This window comes from Eptatretus burgeri, chromosome 3 (assembly GCF_056783735.1).
Source record: "Eptatretus burgeri isolate ZD-2024b chromosome 3, Ebu_testis_v1, whole genome shotgun sequence".
In the NCBI taxonomy this organism is placed as follows: domain Eukaryota; kingdom Metazoa; phylum Chordata; class Myxini; order Myxiniformes; family Myxinidae; genus Eptatretus; species Eptatretus burgeri.
The window spans coordinates 141,451,572-141,469,703 of NC_140963.1; the positions used below are offsets into that span (position 1 = coordinate 141,451,572).

The 18,132-nt window shown below is 49.3% G+C and overlaps 1 protein-coding gene across 26 annotated transcripts in view; it reads left to right on the forward strand.

Moving 5' to 3' along the window:
• The first annotated feature begins 212 nt into the window (after positions 1-212).
• The window catches only part of LRRFIP2 (LRR binding FLII interacting protein 2), a 100,728-nt gene continuing 82,808 nt past the window's right edge, over positions 213-18,132 (forward strand). For 4 of the 26 annotated variants that reach the window (XM_085875965.1, XM_085875961.1, XM_085875966.1 and 1 more), the window contains exons 1-2: positions 214-428; positions 5,279-5,409. In XM_085875965.1, coding sequence (XP_085732091.1) covers positions 5,381-5,409 — 29 coding nt within the window. In that variant the 5' untranslated portion in view covers positions 214-428; positions 5,279-5,380. Of the gene's footprint in view, positions 429-5,278; positions 5,410-12,594; positions 12,624-18,132 lie in introns of those variants that run through there. The other 22 variants (XM_085875974.1, XM_085875959.1, XM_085875962.1 and 19 more) reach the window with 16 other exon arrangements.

Below are 18,132 nucleotides of genomic sequence, written 5' to 3' on the forward strand. Positions count from 1 at the left end.
TATGTACAGTATGTACAGTTTTACAGCTGAAACGACGGTGAATGAGTCAGCCTCGTGGGTTAGAATGAGTTGAGAGTGAATTAAAGATTGAGTTAGGATTGATCTGAGAATGAGTTGATGATTGTTTTGAGGTTGATTTACTTAAGATATTCATCTCGCAATGAGTCATTATAGATTGATGTGAGAGTGAGTTAGGAATGAATTAGGATTGATGAAAAAAAACGAGTTGACATTGAGATTCGTGAGTCTCAACATTTCCTCTGTGGACGCACCCAGCGTGGCCGCTTCTTCTTCCTCCCCAGAACTACTCCTGCGCTCTCTCTCTCTCTCTCTGTCCCTGTTTCTGCGGGTCTCTCCCTCTCCCTCTCCCTCACCTTCCTCTTCTCGGAGCCGCAGTCGCTTCCCGCGGACATTCTGGCCTTTCCTCGGTAAGTTACTTTTATACTTTACTGCGATTGTCTTAATTGAAACACCATATATGTATAATACACGTCTGTCTTCTTTATGTACTGACTTCGTGCGTCATACATGTTTGTCTTCACTTATCCATCCGCCTCATGTTTTATCGGTATTTCCGTCTCATTGTCCGCGCATCGGTCCTTCTTGCTTTATTATTGGTACTTGTCTTTTAACCTGCCGGCGTTTCTGCCGTTCCTGTCCTTCTCTGTGTCCCACTGTACTGCGTGTCCCCGGGTTCCCCCTGCTTCCCCCCTCCCGTCCCCGGATTCCTTCCGCCTCCCCCCTCCCGTCCCCGGGTTCCCCGCTCCCCTCCCGCACGTCCCCGGGTCCCCCCGCACACGTCCCCGGGTCCCCCCGCACACGTCCCCGGGTCCCCCCCGCACACGTCCCCGGGTCCCCCCGCACACGTCCCCGGGTCCCCCGCACACGTCCCCGGGTCCCCCGCACACGTCCCCGGGTCCCCCGCACACGTCCCCGGGTCCCCCACCGCACATCCCGGGTCCCGGGTCCCCCGCGCGTCCCCGGTTCCCCGCACGTCCCCGGGTTCCCCCGGTTCCCCCGCGCGTCCCGGTTCCCCCGCACGTCCCAGAGTTCCCCCGCTCCCCCGCACGTCCCCGGGTTCCCCCGCACGTCCCGGGTTCCCCGCACGTCCCCGGGCTCCCCCGCACGTCCCTGGGTTACCCCGCTCCCCCACACGTCACCGGGTTTCCCCCACTCCCCCCGCACGTCCGCGGGTTACCCCCGCACGTCCCCACGTTCCCCCGCTCCCCCTCCCGCACATCCCCGGGTCCCCCCCCCACACGTCCCCGGGTCCCCCCCGCACACGTCCCCGGGTCCCCCCGCACACGTCCCCAGGTCCCCCCGCACACGTCCCCGGGTCCCCCCGCACACGCCCCCGGGTCCCCCACCGCACATCCCCGGGTCCCCCCCCGCGCGTCCCCGGTCCCCCCCCACCCCCCCGGGTTCCCCCCGGTCCCCCCCGCGCGCCCCCGGTTCCCCCCGCACGTCCCAGAGTTCCCCCGCACGTCCCCGGGTTCCCCCCGCACGTCCCGGGTTCCCCCCGCACGTCCCTGGGTTACCCCCGCTCCCCCACACGTCCCCGGGCTCCCCCGCACGTCCCTGGGTTACCCCGCTCCCCCACACGTCACCAGGTTTCCCCACTCCCCCCGCACGTCCACGGGTTACCCCCGCACGTCCCCGCGTTCCCCCGCTCTCGCCCCACACGTCCCCGGGTTCCCCCGCTCCCCCGCACGTCCCCGGGTTCCCCCGCTCCCCGCACGTCCCCGGGTTCCCCCGCTCCCCCGCACGTCCCCGGGTTTCCTCCGCTCCCCCGCACGATCCCGGGTTCCCCCGCTACCCCGCACATCCCCGGGTTCCCGCCGCTCCCCCGCACGTCCCCGGGTTCCCGCCGCTCCCCCCGCACGTCCCCGGGTTCCCGCCGCTCCCCCCGCACGTCCCCGGGTTCCCGCCGCTCCCCCCGCACGTCCCCGGGTTCCCGCCGCTCCCCCGCATGTCCCCGGGTTCCCCCCGCACGTCCCCGGGTTCCCCCGGTTCCCCCGCGCGTCCCCGGTTCCCCCGCACGTCCCAGAGTTCCCCCGCTCCCCCCACACGTCCCCGGGCTCCCCCCGCACGTCCCTAGGTTACCCCCGCTCCCCCCACACGTCACCGGGTTTCCCCCACTCCCCCCGCACGTCCGCGGGTTACCCCCGCACGTCCCCGCGTTCCCCGCTCTCCCCCACACGTCCCCGGGTTCCCCGCTCCCCGCACGTCCCCGGGTTCCCCCGCTCCCCCGCACGTCCCCGGGTTCCCCGCTCCCCCGCACGTCCCCGGGTTTCCTCCGCTCCCCCGCACGATCCCGGGTTCCCCGCTACCCCGCACGTCCCCGGGTTCCCGCCGCTCCCCCGCACGTCCCCGGGTTCCCGCCGCTCCCCCGCACGTCCCCGGGTTCCCGCCGCTCCCCCGCACGTCCCCGGGTTCCCCCGCACGTCCCCGGGTTCCCCCCCCCGCACTTCCCCGGGTCCGGCCCCCCTGTCCCAGGCGCGTTTCCGGGTCCGGCCCCCCTGTCCCAGGCGCGTTTCCGGGTCCTTCCGTCCGTCCGTCCCCCCTCCATCCATCACCGACGCGTTTCCGGGTCCTTCCGTCCGTCCCCTCTCCATCCCTCCCCGACGCGTTTCCGGGTCCTTCCGTCCTTCCCCCCTCCCTCCCCGACGCGCTTCCGGGTCGATCCGTCCATTCCCCCTCCCTCCCCGACGCGTTTCCGGGTCCTTCCGTCCATCCCCCCTCCCTCCCCGACGCGTCTCCGGGCCCGCCCCCCCTCCTCCCCGACGCGTTTCCGGGCCCGCCGCCCCTCCCCCCGACGCGTTTCCGGGCCCGCCGCCCCTCCCCCGACGCGTTTCCGGGCCCGCCGCCCCTCCCCCGACGCGTTTCCGGGCCCGCCGCCCCTCCTCCCGACGCGTTTCCGGGCCCGCCGCCCCTCCTCCCGACGCGCTCCCGGGCCCCCCGCCCCTCCTCCCCGCCGCGTTTCCGGGCCCGCCGCCCCTCCTCCCCGACGCGTTTCCGGGCCCGCCGCCCCTCCTCCCCGACGCGTTTCCGGGCCCTCCTCCCCGACGCGTTTCCGGGCCCGCCGCCCCTCCTCCCCGACGCGTTTCCGGGCCCGCCGCCCCTCCTCCCCGACGCGTTTCCGGGCCCGCCGCCCCTCCTCCCCGACGCGTTTCCGGGCCCGCCGCCCCTCCTCCCCGACGCGTTTCCGGGCCCGCCGCCCCTCCTCCCCGACGCGTTTCCGGGCCCGCCGCCCCTCCTCCCCGACGCGTTTCCGGGCCCGCCGCCCCTCCTCCCCGACGCGTTTCCGGGCCCGCCGCCCCTCCCCGACGCGTTTCCGGGCCCGCCGCCCCTCCCCCGACGCGTTTCCGGGCCCGCCGCCCCTCCCCGACGCGTTTCCGGGCCCGCCGCCCCCCGACGCGTTTCCGGGCCCGCCGCCCCTCCTCCCCGACGCGTTTCCGGGCCCGCCGCCCCTCCTCCCCGACGCGTTTCCGGGCCCGCCGCCCTCCTCCCCGACGCGTTTCCGGGCCCGCCGCCCCTCCTCCCCGACGCGTTTCCGGGCCCGCCGCCCCCCCTCCCCGACGCGTTTCCGGGCCCGCCGCCCCTCCCCCCGACGCGTTTCCGGGCCCGCCGCCCCTCCTCCCCGACGCGTTTCCGGGCCCGCCGCCCCTCCTCCCCGACGCGTTTCCGGGCCCGCCGCCCCTCCTCCCCGACGCGTTTCCGGGCCCGCCGCCCCTCCTCCCCGACGCGTTTCCGGGCCCGCCGCCCCTCCCCCGACGCGTTTCCGGGCCCGCCGCCCCTCCCCCCCGACGCGTTTCCGGGCCCGCCGCCCCCCCCCGACGCGCGTTTCCGGGCCCGCCGCCCCTCCCCCGACGCGTTTCCGGGCCCGCCGCCCCTCCTCCCCGACGCGTTTCCGGGCCCGCCGCCCCTCCTCCCCGACGCGTTTCCGGGCCCGCCGCCCCTCCCCGACGCGTTTCCGGGCCCGCCGCCCCTCCCCGGACGCGTTTCCGGGCCCGCCGCCCCTCCCCCCGGACGCGTTTCCGGGCCCGCCGCCCCTCCTCCCCGACGCGTTTCCGGGCCCGCCGCCCCTCCCCCCCGACGCGTTTCCGGGCCCGCCGTCTCTCTGTGGTTCCACAATGAACGTTGAAGTTTTCACAGGCAATGTTACCAGGACTTGCTTTCTTGGTATTTCTCATCATTCCGTGTCCCTCCTGCTTGTAGCACGTCTTTCAGGCTGAATCAGCTTCAGTTCATACTTCGCTCCTCCACTTCCATTTCATCCTTCCTCATCCATTTGATTTCATTCCTCCCCTTGTTATTTAGTTTCCCCTACTGGCTCACAGCATTCGGCAGTTTTGTAATCCATAATTACCCTTCTTGCCACCAAACGTGGAGGAGGTTATGTTCTCACACCTGTCTTTATCAACCTTCATTCACAGTTTTGAACCGATCATCAGGAAAGTTTTCCAAGTTGTAGAGCTCGTTTCAAATGAGAAGCCTGTTGGTTATGAGGTCAATTGTCAGTCATTTTGAGGTCAGATTTCTATTCTATCATTTTTCATCCGATTAACTTGAAGTTTGAACATCCGTCATCCGTCACTGAATTGGGAAATCAACGATTTTTGAGGTGAAACGGTCAAAGGTCAACTCAAGGTCAAGCTTCTGGAATCGTCCATTTCAATCTGAAAAATAATCAATTTTCATCCGATTGACCTGAGCTTTGATTAAGATTGTCAATTTTTAATCTTCATGAAATGGACAATTTGATGTATCCATGGCAACCTGTGGGGAGGGAGGGGAGTTGGATTTTACAAGTATCCTACTCTGCACGACGTCCTTTTCTTGTTTGTTTGTTTGTCTGTCTGTCTGTCTGTGTGCCGGATATCTCAAAAAGTTGGGGACGGATTCGGACGAAACTTGGTGGACATGTTGGGTGTGCGACAAGGACCAATTGGTTCGATTCTGGTGAAGATCCGAATCCGTATCTGGATACGATAATTATTTGATTCTTAAAGTGATTCTTCACCATTGAGAGACCGGGCCAAAAACGATATATAACATGATGTTTCAAACATGTATTGGGCTCGACGTTCTGTCTTTTTGTGTGTCTTTTTTGACACCCGACTGTCGTGTGCTCGTTCTTTTTTGCTTGCCGCTACCCCACGTCGGGGTGTTGTAAAGTTGTGCCCAGCCCTTTTACCTTACGTTCTACACATACAAAGCATTTTCTCGCACTGCATTGACGAGTCTTAACATTTTCTTTCTTCTACTGATTGTACAGATTCTCCAGTGGACCAAGGAGTACAAGTCGGAGCTTAGCTGGCCACGATGGGAACGCCAGGCAGGAAACGCAACCCGGTGCGGGAGACGTTTGCAGCCGAGGATGACGCTCTGGGTCACATTGCCAAAGAGGTGAAAATCGTCGTGGCTTGCTGTCGGGCATGCGCCATGCACGTAAATGTACTCTTGGTGTATATTTGATGGAAGAGAGGGTTGGCCTCTCAAACAGTCCTCGCCGACAGGACACTACCCGCATAGTCGTGTTGTGTTACCATACCTGATTGATAATGGAGCCCATTTCACTACTCTGTTCAGATTCTTGCAGCTGCTTGTAAAACATGGAGTCTTTCTGCAGTTTTCCACATCGGGTATCCTTCGTTACCCCCAAGCTGACTCTGCGTGCTTGTCCTGCGATTATTTCTCTCTCAGAAGTAGTTCTTGGAGTCGCATGAATAAATCTGGGTCTAGTTTGCCCGCCAGTGATTTTAGAGAGCGTCTTGATGACGTCAAATGTCGAAGAGTGAAATTGCTGGAGTGTTTATCTTTCCACCGTTCCTCATTTCCATAATTGCTTCCCTTAGGGGTGTGTGTGTGTGTGTGTGTGTGTGTGTGTGTGTGTGTGTGTGTGTGTGTGTGTGTGTGTGTGTGTGTGTGTGTGTGTGTGTGTGTGTGTGTGTTGCATTTATTGATAGATTTATTCTTGATTACAGGTGGGATGTGTTCAAATCAAGTTAACAGATAACCATTGTGAATTTTATTAACCACGCTCACTTGTTGTGCCTTGCGTTGTTTGTTTATTTTGTGAGTTAAAAAAAAAAATTGGAAGCTATTGGGAAGGTATAGTGGGAGTAATAAAGGTCATGTGTCAGGATGGGGGATGACGTGCGGTGGTGGTGCACTGCCTGCTCGATTCCTTGGAGGGAAGAGTGAGACAGAACAGTCTCTGGAAGGCAGTTCCATAGATGGAGAGGAGGAGCAAGGAATAAGAGTTGAGGTATGCAGTCAGCCTTGATTTTGAACGTTTTACCAGGAGGGGCTCCTGGAAGAACACGTGCATCCTGCAGCTGCTGGGGAAGATCGGACGACTGAGAGTAGAGGGAGTTGGAGAATCGACATTAGAAAACAGAGAGAGCATTGACCTGCGACTTGAGGAATCACAGACCTTGTGCTTTGGTCTTATCACGGGAGTTTCTGATAATTTTGAGAGCTTTAGATTCCACAGAATGCAGGAGAGACAGATGTGATTGTGGAGCGCCAGCCCATAGCAGAGGGCAGTTCTCCATTGAGCTGTGGATAAAGGCCTTGTAGACTGTGAGTAGTTGTGAATTTTCCAAATTAAGATATAGATCGTTGGAGGATGCCCGATCTGCGGTTGGCTTTGGATGCCATCTTTGGTTTGTGGTCGGCCCAAGAAAGGGTCACGACTGATGGTGAGACGTCGAAGTTCAAGATGCTGAATATCTTCGAGAGGATGACCAAGGAAATGGATCGGTGGGTTCGTTTGATGATCGTTCCAGAGTCGGGTGTAATTGACGTTTTCCCAATGTCGGTGTGGACGTTGGTTTGTGGTTAATGTTCACCCCACTGTTAAAGGCATCTCATGGGTTTTCTTGTTGTCCTCTTATTTCAGAACGAGGTTTGCCTTGCTGGTCCCAGATGATGCCTCGTTGCGAGAAACTTGTTTCCTCCATTTGTCACATCATGAAGTTGATGGTCAGAGGAATTGCTAAAGTCACTGAATGCTTATTTACAATTTTTCTTGGGACCTAAGGGTCCTGAGTTTGATCCCCTGTCTACTGTTGAATTAACACCAGGTGGGGTTGACTCGGCCTGTCATCCTTCCGAGGTTGGAAAAATATGAGTGCCAGTGCACTGGGGGTTAATAACCATTCGGGCTCACCTGTCCAGAACTGTACTCCTTGCTAATGAAACTGCTCGGCAGCCCTCCGTGCCTTTTATGGCACGAAAGGAATGGTATTTTTTAACACACACACACACACACACACACACACGCACACACGCACACACGCACACATGCACACATACACGCACACGCACACGCACACGCACACACGCACACACGCACACACACACACACACACACACACACACACACACACACACACACACACACACACACACACTCTCTCTCTGAAAGAAAAAAAACATAAAGAAATAAAACATTTTAAAGGATGTAGGGATGCCCACAAATTATCATGTGAAACCATCTGAAAAGAATAAAAAGAAGAAGAAGAAGAAGAAGCAGAGGAACCACTGCAATTTGGGCTGTTTTGGGTCTGTCAGTTTTCTAGCTCGGTGATGCTGTCCAAGAGTTCCATGAATGTTATTTGATGTGAAATCCCTTGCAGATGACTGGTAGGTACTTTATAGGTTTACACGTTTGTTCATAGGTACATTTAAATAAATAAATAAACAAATGAAGATTGTTGTTGTATTAAACCTATGGAGTGTCCATGCCATCCCGACTTAGGAAGTCTATCAACTTCCTGATACGTGGCTCTGTCGGTCTGTTGAACTGTACATCCAGGAAACCGACGGACGTGTTGTCTATCCTTTGGGATCTTTCGTCTTGCTCCCAAAGTCCTGCTTTCATTCCTCCACTGTGAGCCAATCTACTGTAATTTACCTCCAAAGCTTCCAAATCGACCCGATCAAATTGCACCATGAGCATACCATATTCTCGGGACCTTGCGTGGTGTTGTCACAATTCCCTCCGTAGCAGATCCACCCTCGCGCTGAATGTCCGTGGCTTTGCTGCTCGAAGGAATGTGGCGGTGTGGGCCGCCCTTTGGTCCGTAGTGCTATTTGTGGTACAGGGCCGCTCCAGGCATCGAGGCTTGGCTTGATGATATAGTCCGTGAAACCCATACTGGGTATTCGGGTCGCATGCTTGCGTCGTAATAAATGGTACAGTAGGAACAAAATGCCTGTAAGCCTGCTCTGGACCGGTCCTGTACTCGCACCGAGGATGTGCTGCACGGTTACAAAGTGCTTCCGCTCCAACAAAAACGGGCCCAACATTTTGCACCACAGCGTGCCCTTTATTTGTTGGCTTAGTTTTGTGAAATCTCACATGTGATCACCAAAAGGGGGCATTGGGTAATGTTTTGGTTACGTGTCCATGTCTGTGTCGTTGGTTGTTATCTCCATGTGCGGGATGCAAAAGGTGGAACAGAGTCCTCCCAGGGCTCGAAATGTCCACCGTTTTGATAAGAGATCAGTGTGTCTGTCTTTGCCAGCTTTGAGTTGATGTTTATCATAGGTCATTCTGTTTACATGGTCAGTTACTCATTGTCCGGGCACAGGTGTGGAGGTCCAGTGTTTGCTTTCTTTCCAACCCTGATTCATGTCCTGACATGGCGAGTCCAAAGTTTGAGAGTATCAGACACGTTGGAGGGAACGCACTGTTAAATAAAATGTTGGCAAAAGATTCTGATTAAGTGTTAATAATTAGAATTAACCTCGTCAGCAGTATGTATGTGTATATATATATACACGAGGAGTACCTGTCCCAAGTGATGGGAAAAGTTTAAGTTAATGTATTAATTTAAATAGTATTTCATAGACTTTAAAAAGGTCATTTGTGTTTCACTCATTGCCAAATCTCTGAGATGCTTATACCGCCCACTGCAAGATGGTTGTAAAACATGAGGTGTTCACAATATATGAGGCCGCAGTAAACAGGAGACAGACGAACGCACGGACAGACATCACGGTTCACAATATATAATAGATGACCTCCCTTCCAAGGAAGTTCAACACAGATCATTCGGCCCATGAAGCCTTTACAATGGTTGCCAACCCATGATTTTCACCAAAACGTAATATCTATGTTATCTATGGTGCTGGTTGAATCATTTGTGCGAGTGTGGCCGTGCAATTGATGCCGGCAGACGGGACGCCCAGTTTAACGTCGATTCGAGCGATGGCGCACCCATTGCCTCTCCCCGCCTGCAAAACACCAGCAAGGCAGTTCATCGCTGAGTCGGCCTTCAAACTCAGGCTGGACAGCTCAGTGGTAAGTGTGCATAGCTCTTGGCCATCCTGCCATATCTGGCCGTCTGTACAGTTCGCCTGAACATTGAAGGAGCATGGTACCACGTTCGTGAAAAAACTGGGATTAACGAGAGCATCCAGACAAGCATCGGCCCACAAAGCCAATAGGATAGCATCAATGTGAAGTGCTGCAACCGACTTACAAGCACAGGAAGGTGAAGTGTAATAAAAAGGATGATGCATGTTTGCGGGTGCTTTCCGACGGGTCTGTGATATTTTATTTTATTTTATTCTTTTTGCCTGGTGTATCAGCTTCGATGTGCGTCCTTCGATGTGCACACAAAATTACCGTGCTTCCCCATTCTCGGGTCGCTCACCTGCATTTAAAAAAAAAATTATATTTTCATTTACAGATGCTTTCTGATGGTTCTGTGACCCCCCCCCCCGCCCCCCTCGTGTATCGGCTTCGATGTCCATCGGCGTGTGAAATTTCAGCTTTCTATGTCACCTGGAAGGTACAGCGAAAATTAATGTCAGTCAGTCAGTGGTTAGAATGAGATATATATATATATATATATATATATATATATATATATATATATATATATATATATATATATATATATATATATATATATATATATATATATATATATATATAAATAAATCGACTCCTCCCATGCTCTTCTAGTCGAAGAAGCTACACAAAGCAACCAAGTAAGGCTACCAAGGTTCCTCTACACCTGTAAAGACATTCACGAATGCTACGCACTCCCCTCAGCTGCCGGACTGGTTTCATCGCTCTTTGGCGAATCATCAGCGACAGCGCAGACAGCAATGCATACCAATGAGGCTCCCGAGCATGCACCACGTACAAACGTCAAAAGCAGTCGATATATAAATAATAAAGAAAGACCCACCCACATCTCTCACCTGTGAATAGAGGGAATAACCAATCAGCTCTCATTCATTAGAATTTGTTGAAGATCTGGCCTCTCAGTGGGATACAAGACGTAAACTGTTCAGCCTGGCAGGAGGTATGCACTCTCTCGAGTGTCGGTCTCATTAACCTCCACCATCGAAGATGGACGGAGGTTACTCTTTTCACCCCTGTCTGTTTGTTTGTTTGTTTGTTTGTTTATTTGTTATCTTGCCAAAACGAAGTTTTTGCAAGATATGTTGGTCAGCTTGTATGTTTTTTTTTTTTTTTTTTTTTTTTTTTTTTTTTTTTGTCTGTAATCACGTATCGATCACTCTGCAGAGCACAGTTATCATTGGAAATTTTTGTAATTTCACATATCAGAGTCGTATAGAGGTCCCTTTCAGCGCATAAAAATTTCAAGGTCAAGGTCACTTTGTCGCAAATCAGGGGAGTCGACAAAACCCTTATTTTTTAAGTAATTTTGATCGGATCGTCTTCAAACTTCATGGGAATATAGTTCATGGTCTGGCGCTCAGATGATTAATTTTTGGTGGCGATCGGCCTTGACCTTCATGGTTAGTGCTGGAGATCGAAAGTTTTTGACCCCAAGGTCAAATTTTGAAATCTGAGATGCCATATCGAGTAATACCTCATATGAAAGCGCTTGATAAGTGCTTTCCAAATCTGTCAAAAGTTTGACGCTATGACGTCATGACGAAAAAACGGATTTTTCATGAAAATTTTATTTCCTCAGTTCTCATCAAAATCTCTTTATTTCATGTACAACGGTCCTGGAGAGATACCATTAACTGTACGAAAATATAAAGGAAAAGGTCAAGCATCAAGGTCGACGAAACCCTTATTTTTGAGTAACTTTAATCGAATAAATAAGTCACTCATGTTCACATTTTGGCAAGATACTGGTCACCCTGGGGGTGACATTGGTTTTTTATTTGTTTGTTTGTGAACAGTATTACGGAAAAACTCCTGGACGGATTTCGACAAAGCATGGTGGGGGGATGAGGTATGGTCCAAGGATCATGCCATTAGATTTTGGACTTGGTCCAAAGTCAAATATGGCCACTATGGCAGCCATTTTGAAAAAAGATTTGAATTTTTGTTTTTGCATTTCTACATGTTTTAAGTGATTTGCAACCCCCCAAAAAAAAATGTTTGAGAAAAAACAAAACAAAATTTTGCAACTTTTTTTTTCAAAAAAAATTCATTTTGTTTGAATTTTTTTTTTGCATTTCTACATGTTTTAAGTGATTTCTGCCCCCCCCCCCCCCAAAAGAAAATTTTGCAACTTTTTTTTCAAAAAAATTTCGATTTTATTTTTTTGGGCATTTCTACATGCGCGTCGATCTAGTTTAGTTTATTCAATCGTGGTTCAGTAGAGTCTGATCCGTTTTGACCTACAATGAATAGGATATCAGGTTCACTTAAGTGACCCAGCAGTATTGGCGGTGGAGGTTTTGCACTCTACCGAGTGCTCCCCCTCCAGTTCTTTGCTGCGATTGAATTTCGTTAACTGTAGTTTGCCATACTCATACCTTCCACTTCGTCATATTCAGGGTGCAGAATATTTGCCCTCATGACAGCCATCTACATTTTGTTGTGCTGAGTTTTTAAAGGGTGCTTGCCAGCAGGGTGTATGATGTGATAACGTGCAAAACAGGCTTTTTTTGTCCCAGGACCTAAGTAAACAAACGATATTTATTTTGCTTGGAAATGACAAATGTGCAAGCAGGGGGAGCTGTATCATGGAAACGATGCTCTTCAGGCGTGTTTTCGGCTAAACGTACCTTTTGGTGTTTTGTTTCATATTTGAGGACTTTGACTTTTTACTCGCACTCGTACTTGCCAACCTGTCCTCAGGGTTGCCATCTGAACCTCTGGCTCGCGATGCATGGGGACCCAAGATGAAATCTCGTATCACCTCGGCCTGTGGTTTGGACATGATTGTCCTTGTAATCATGTTCGAGTGCACTGAAGTCTAGTCCTGTTTGTCATGCATGTGAGTTTGCATCCAGTTTTCTCCATGAGCCTGAGATCCTTTGAAATCTGAAGACCTGGTTTCTTGGACTCGATTACACCTGCTTTTGGGTTTTGATTTTTCCAGCACAGCGTCAAACCTGTAATTGCTGTCAGGGTGTGTGCAGTCTATGGACTAAATGACGATGTTGATCCCATAACTACAAGCCATTTGACACGAGGGAGCGAGGTGGCGTGGCTATCGAAGCGCCCGTCTGGTGACACGCTGCTCCAGGAACTTGAAGAAACTGCTGCGTTTCCTGATTAGCTAACCGTCGCTCGTCGGCCCGGTGCTGGTCCTCAGGAGATACCAAACTTCTTTGGTGCTCGGCGTTTGGGCTGCCCTTGTGTGACGTTGGATGTGGAAACCTGGGTGTGTCTCATCTGCTCTCTCGGATACCGCCCGTGGCAAAGTGTGTGCACCCATTGTGGTGGCATTACCCACACGTAGCACACTCGTTCTCAAGGCTTCTCCTATTGTTTTTTTGATGGATTTTTTTTTTAGTTAGTCATGTGATTAGATCGGAATTTCGGACAAGCGTTGTTGTATTTTTTTTAATTTTTATTTTTAAACTTTGTTAATTATAGTTTGTTATTTGGATAGCTGTATTTGGGTTCCATGACTTGATTACTAAGGGGAAGTTTGTTTATTTCCTGTTGACTCGCGTTCTTTGAACCCAATTAATTATTCTTCCCAATTATTTAATCTTTTATTTATGTATTTTTCTCTTTTAGCAAAGACACTGCTATCTTTTACAAGATTATAATAAATGTGCTTTGAATAACAAACGAAGCCCCATAAGCTTGAGATCCCACTTCATGTGGTGGTGGTGGTGGTGGTGCATGTTTACACCATAGTGATGTCACATTCTGTTGTTGTTTTGTCGAAGTGATTATTAAAAGGTCACAAATTCTATGTTGGTTGTTGTTGATGTGTTTGTGTTTGCTTTGAAATGAATCTGTACTTGTGTGTTCCTGATATTTACGTAAGACGGTCACATTGGTGATTTTGGTGTTGTCCAACAGGCTGTCCTCGTTTGTGGGTGTCCACAAGGTCTAGTGAACCCTTCCACAGGCTAAATGATATCATCATCATCATCATCATTATTATTATTATTATTATTATTATTATTATTATTATTATTATTATTATTATTTTTTTTTTTTTGAGCGAAGGAGACTTTCCAAGTGTTCTTCATCAGGGCATCTTTGTTCCAAGGGTTCTTTTATGGATCGTTGCATAACTCCAGAGCACTTTTAATTGTGGACTGTTTGTTGTGATATTTTCTGTTAAATTTTTCAATTTGTGATGTTTTAAAAATCGCTTCACTCCCTCAAACTGTTGCTCATGTGATGTTTGTTTCCTTTTTCATTTTCCAACTCTTCCTCCTCTTCTTTTTATCTTTGTAAATAAATAAATATTGGCTGCTCTTAGAGCACCCTTATTCTGGACATTACCATCTGTCTGTCTGTTCACGAAACTTTGGTCAAGCCTCGGGGCTAAACCACTCAACCGATTCCAATGAAATTTGGTAGGTAGGACCAATATTTCTGGGAATCGTGTGCTTTCGAATATGGGACCCCGGGCCCTAGCAACGGCCCTTTAAAGTGGTCAAAAAAATCGAAAAAAAAAAAGAAATCGAAGCTTAGAGTTCTGTGCGCAATCTATCTAGCACGGCGGTGTGGGACGCCACCGCTCGGTGTTGCTCTATCGACTGATAGAGTCGTGGGTAGATAATCTATCATTATTTGTGGGCCCAAGGCTCCCTTCATCCCAATTTGCAGCCCTACCAAAAAATATTTGTAGGAGGAGATAGGTTTTGGGCGAGTACATGTCGAACATTTCAGAAACTGTTAATTGCGAATATCTCTAAGAGCAAGAGTCTTATTTTGATGAAACTTGGGTGAAATGTGTACAATGTGGCTAGCATGTACACAAAAATGAATGGTTGCTAAGCACACCTCCGTTGCTTAGCAACAGCTAAAATACTTTATCGTACATCGTGCACTTATTGTGGACTGTACAAAAAAAAAATCAATACCTCCGAGTGACCTGTTTTTTGTGCCCGAGGAGAATGTCTTACAGCATCATATAAAAAAATAAAATCTTTCGCGAATGGATAAATGGAATTACCAGGGCTGCCATTTGTTAGAGTCTCTTTGGAAACATGCCTGAAATTTCACAAGGCGGGTTTCTGGGCGCAAACTAAGAGGGCTGTGATGATCATTTATTATTGTGCTAAATTGATTGATAGCATGTACATTGTACATGAATATCGGCTAGTCGCGTTGGCCAGCTTTCCATCTCGAGCGAGCAGCCATGTCGCCTACCGGCTTGTATGTATATATTTATATAAATTGGTTCTCATTCCCTCCATCACCGAAGTTGGACTGAGATTGTTTTCACCCCGTCTGTGAGCAGGATATCTCAAAAAGTTGTAGAAGTCGATGGAATCGGATGAAAGGTTGGGTTTATGACGAGGATGAATTTATTCGATTTTGGTGAAGATCTGAATACCAGAATTTTAAAAATTGTTTACACGATTCTTCACCATTGAGAGATTGCTCCGACAGTGCATTGTTTTTGACCCTGCTATTTGTGGTGGATACGTTCCTGAAAAATGCCACGAATGTCAGGGAATTGTTAAAAAAAATGTAAATTTTAAATTTTTTAAATGGTCTGGGCTTGTGGAAGAACGATTACACAGAACAAATCAGGGTGGAGGGAGAAAGTATACTAAAGAGGTATGCAGGTTAACGATGAGGGTAAGGGAGAACACAAAGGGTGGACAATATGGATGCGTAAACAAAATTGTGTTTGATAAGATTGTGATTTTTGTCAAGGTCTCAGGAGAGGGAAGAGGCTGCTGTTCGTCTATAAGAAAGATGAGAGATGTCACGGCAGAGCGTGGAGTCGTCAACAAAGAGATAAGGAGGATTTTACAGTCAGAAAGATCATTGATGAAGATTTGGAATAGGATGGCACCGAGAACTCTGCCTTGGGGTACTCCAGCCTTGACAGGGAGAGGCGATGAAAGGGTTCTGTTGAGAGACACACGTTGACAACGAGAGTGGAGGAAGACAGTAATCCAAGAGTGGAGTTGGCCTTGGATTCCATAGGCAGACAGTTTGGAGAGTAAGGCAGGATGCCAGACTGTTTCAAAAGCTCGAGATATGTCCAGAGAGACGGCCCTGATCTTATATCTGATATTGAAGGCCTCCACCATTGTTGAGAGAGTATAAGCAGCACGTCCAAGGGAGAGTGACCAGGTCTGAATCCGAATTGATGATCTGAGATGAGGCGGTTGGAGAAAAGGAATTGTTTTATGTCAACTGTGATGATGGATTCCATGACCTCGCTGATGATTGGAAGTACAGTAAGATAATTAGTCTGTAGTTAAGCGGATCCGGTTTTGCACCTTTTTATGTAATTCAATGATGACTGATTTCCAGTCTACCTGGTGGATTTAGGAGACCGGTCCTGAAGTGTTTAAAAAAACAGAACAAACGCGATTGCGCGAATGTCTGTTAAAGCAGGTCACACTTTCACTCACAAATATACGGGGTCCGCGAATAGCAAATCCGTGAATAGCGTGGTTCCACAGCAAAGCACAATATTTCCAAAATTTACGGACGATTTATGACAAAACATGGTGGATGAGTTGGGTCGGTGACAATAACAAGCCGATTAGATTTTGGTTCAGGTCTGGATTCAGATCCGGCCTCTTAGCGGGATACTAAATGTAAACTGTTTACCCTGGGGGAGGTAAGTTCAACTGCTGACAGGGTCTTGAACTTGGGACCCCAAGATCCCAAGGAAGCCACCCTAACCACCAAGCCAACACCAGGCTTACTGCTGCATGCCGTTCAAGTTTCTGACTGGATTTAGACCTTTAGTTCTGAAATATTTAGACCAAATCATCGAGTATTGATATTTAATTATCTATGCCATCTTTTCTTACCGATACCTGATCTTAGAGGAATGCTTTGTTTTTGGTGTCGTGCTTGGTAGGACGTTCGGGCCACATGTGAGTCTGACGTCATCAACAGTCCTTTCTGCGTCATGTTCCCATGACTTTTTCAGGAACTGGCACGTTCAGGTTTTTGTAGATGTACCGATGGATTGCTCTGCACACCTGTGTAACCTGGTTGTTTGTGCTGTGTTGTCGTACCTCCTCAGAGAAGGTGGTGGTGTTTTCTGTTTCCACTTTTGCACAACTTGCACTTTGTTGTCCGTTTTACTCGTTCCTTCCATTTCTTATCCAGTTAATTGAGCCTGTCTTATCTATTCTGGTCTGTCCAGTTCTTTATTATTACTTACAAAATGGAAGATTTTTCAAATATATTGGTCTGTTGATTTTGTTATTCTGTTTGTCTGTCTGTCTGTCTCTGTCTGTCTGTGTCTGTTTGTTTATCGCCTACAATCGAGGATTTGCATGTCACGTCACTGAATTTAACCACCAACTATTTCTTAAGTCAACATAGGTCAAAGGTCAACAACTTAGGTGCACTTTTGAGAATCCTCTGTTTTTATCCAATTGACTTGAAATTTGAACAGGATTTGCATATCAGGTCAATTAATTTAACCACCAATCATTTTTTAGGTCAAAAGGTCAACACAGGCCTAATTTCTTTAAGTGATGGGGCCAAAAACTTTATTTATTTGTATATATGTATATATATATATATATATATATATATATATTCATTATATTTCAAAAAGTTGTGGACGAGTTATGACAAAACAAGGTGGATGAGTTGGTTGGGTGACGAGAACAAGTGGATTGGATTTTGATTTGGATCCAGCCCATCAGTGGGATACAAAAGGTGAACTGTTCCACCTGTCATAGGTATGCACTCCACCGAGTGCCATTCTACTTTGTGCTGTTTTGACAAGTGTCGCTCTGAGTGGTTATTAAAATAAAAAATTTTTTAAATTTTATTCTATTTATTTATTTTTTATTCATTTTAGTTTTACCTTTTCTTTTGGCATCTCTCCAATTTTTGACATCTTGTTGATTTTATTTTGCAGTTTTTCCTTCATTTTTTTTTGTAATCTTTCTTTGTTCCTTGCACTTCTGTTTCCTGTTGTTATTATTATTACTAGTACGTGCCCGTAAAAAAGAAAAATAATAATAATAAATAAATAAACCACACAGGCCGTTTCTTCGCTCTCACGTGCCCGTACGTGCGTGACCCGGAAGTTTGATATTATTCGCAGTTACGATTATTCGCAATTTATTTTTAATACCCAATTATTCAATTAGCGCCAACGTATTTTACCTTTTTGCAATGTCCTGGCAAGGAAAAACAAAAAGAGAAGAGAAGAGAGAGAAAAAAATTACTTCCTGGTTCGGAGCATACCAGCACTCTGATGTTCCCGAAATTTATACACCGTCTTGTATGAAAACGATCATAACTTGGGCCATTGTGTTTATCTATAAATGCGCATAAGAAATCGAGAAATTATTAGAATACACGAAGTCATCACTCTCCGGAAGCCCGTACGTTGTAACCCATAATGGGGAACGTGGCTGTGCTTCCCTTCCCCATCGGCCACGCCCACGCAACAACATGTCCTGTCATTGGTTGGTAAATAAATGGCCATAACTTAGGAAGCACTTGTCCGGTTAATATCAAACCTTGAAAAGGCACATCCTCAGGTCCCCAGCAATATACCTGGCAAGTTTCAATTAGATCGGACCAGAGGTTGTCACACACACACACACACACACACACACACACACACACACACACACACACACACACACACACACACACACACACACACACACACACACACACTGCTGGAATTATAGATAGATTATTATGATTATCTTGCCAAAACGAAGTTTTTGCAAGATATGTTAGTCAGCTTTTTT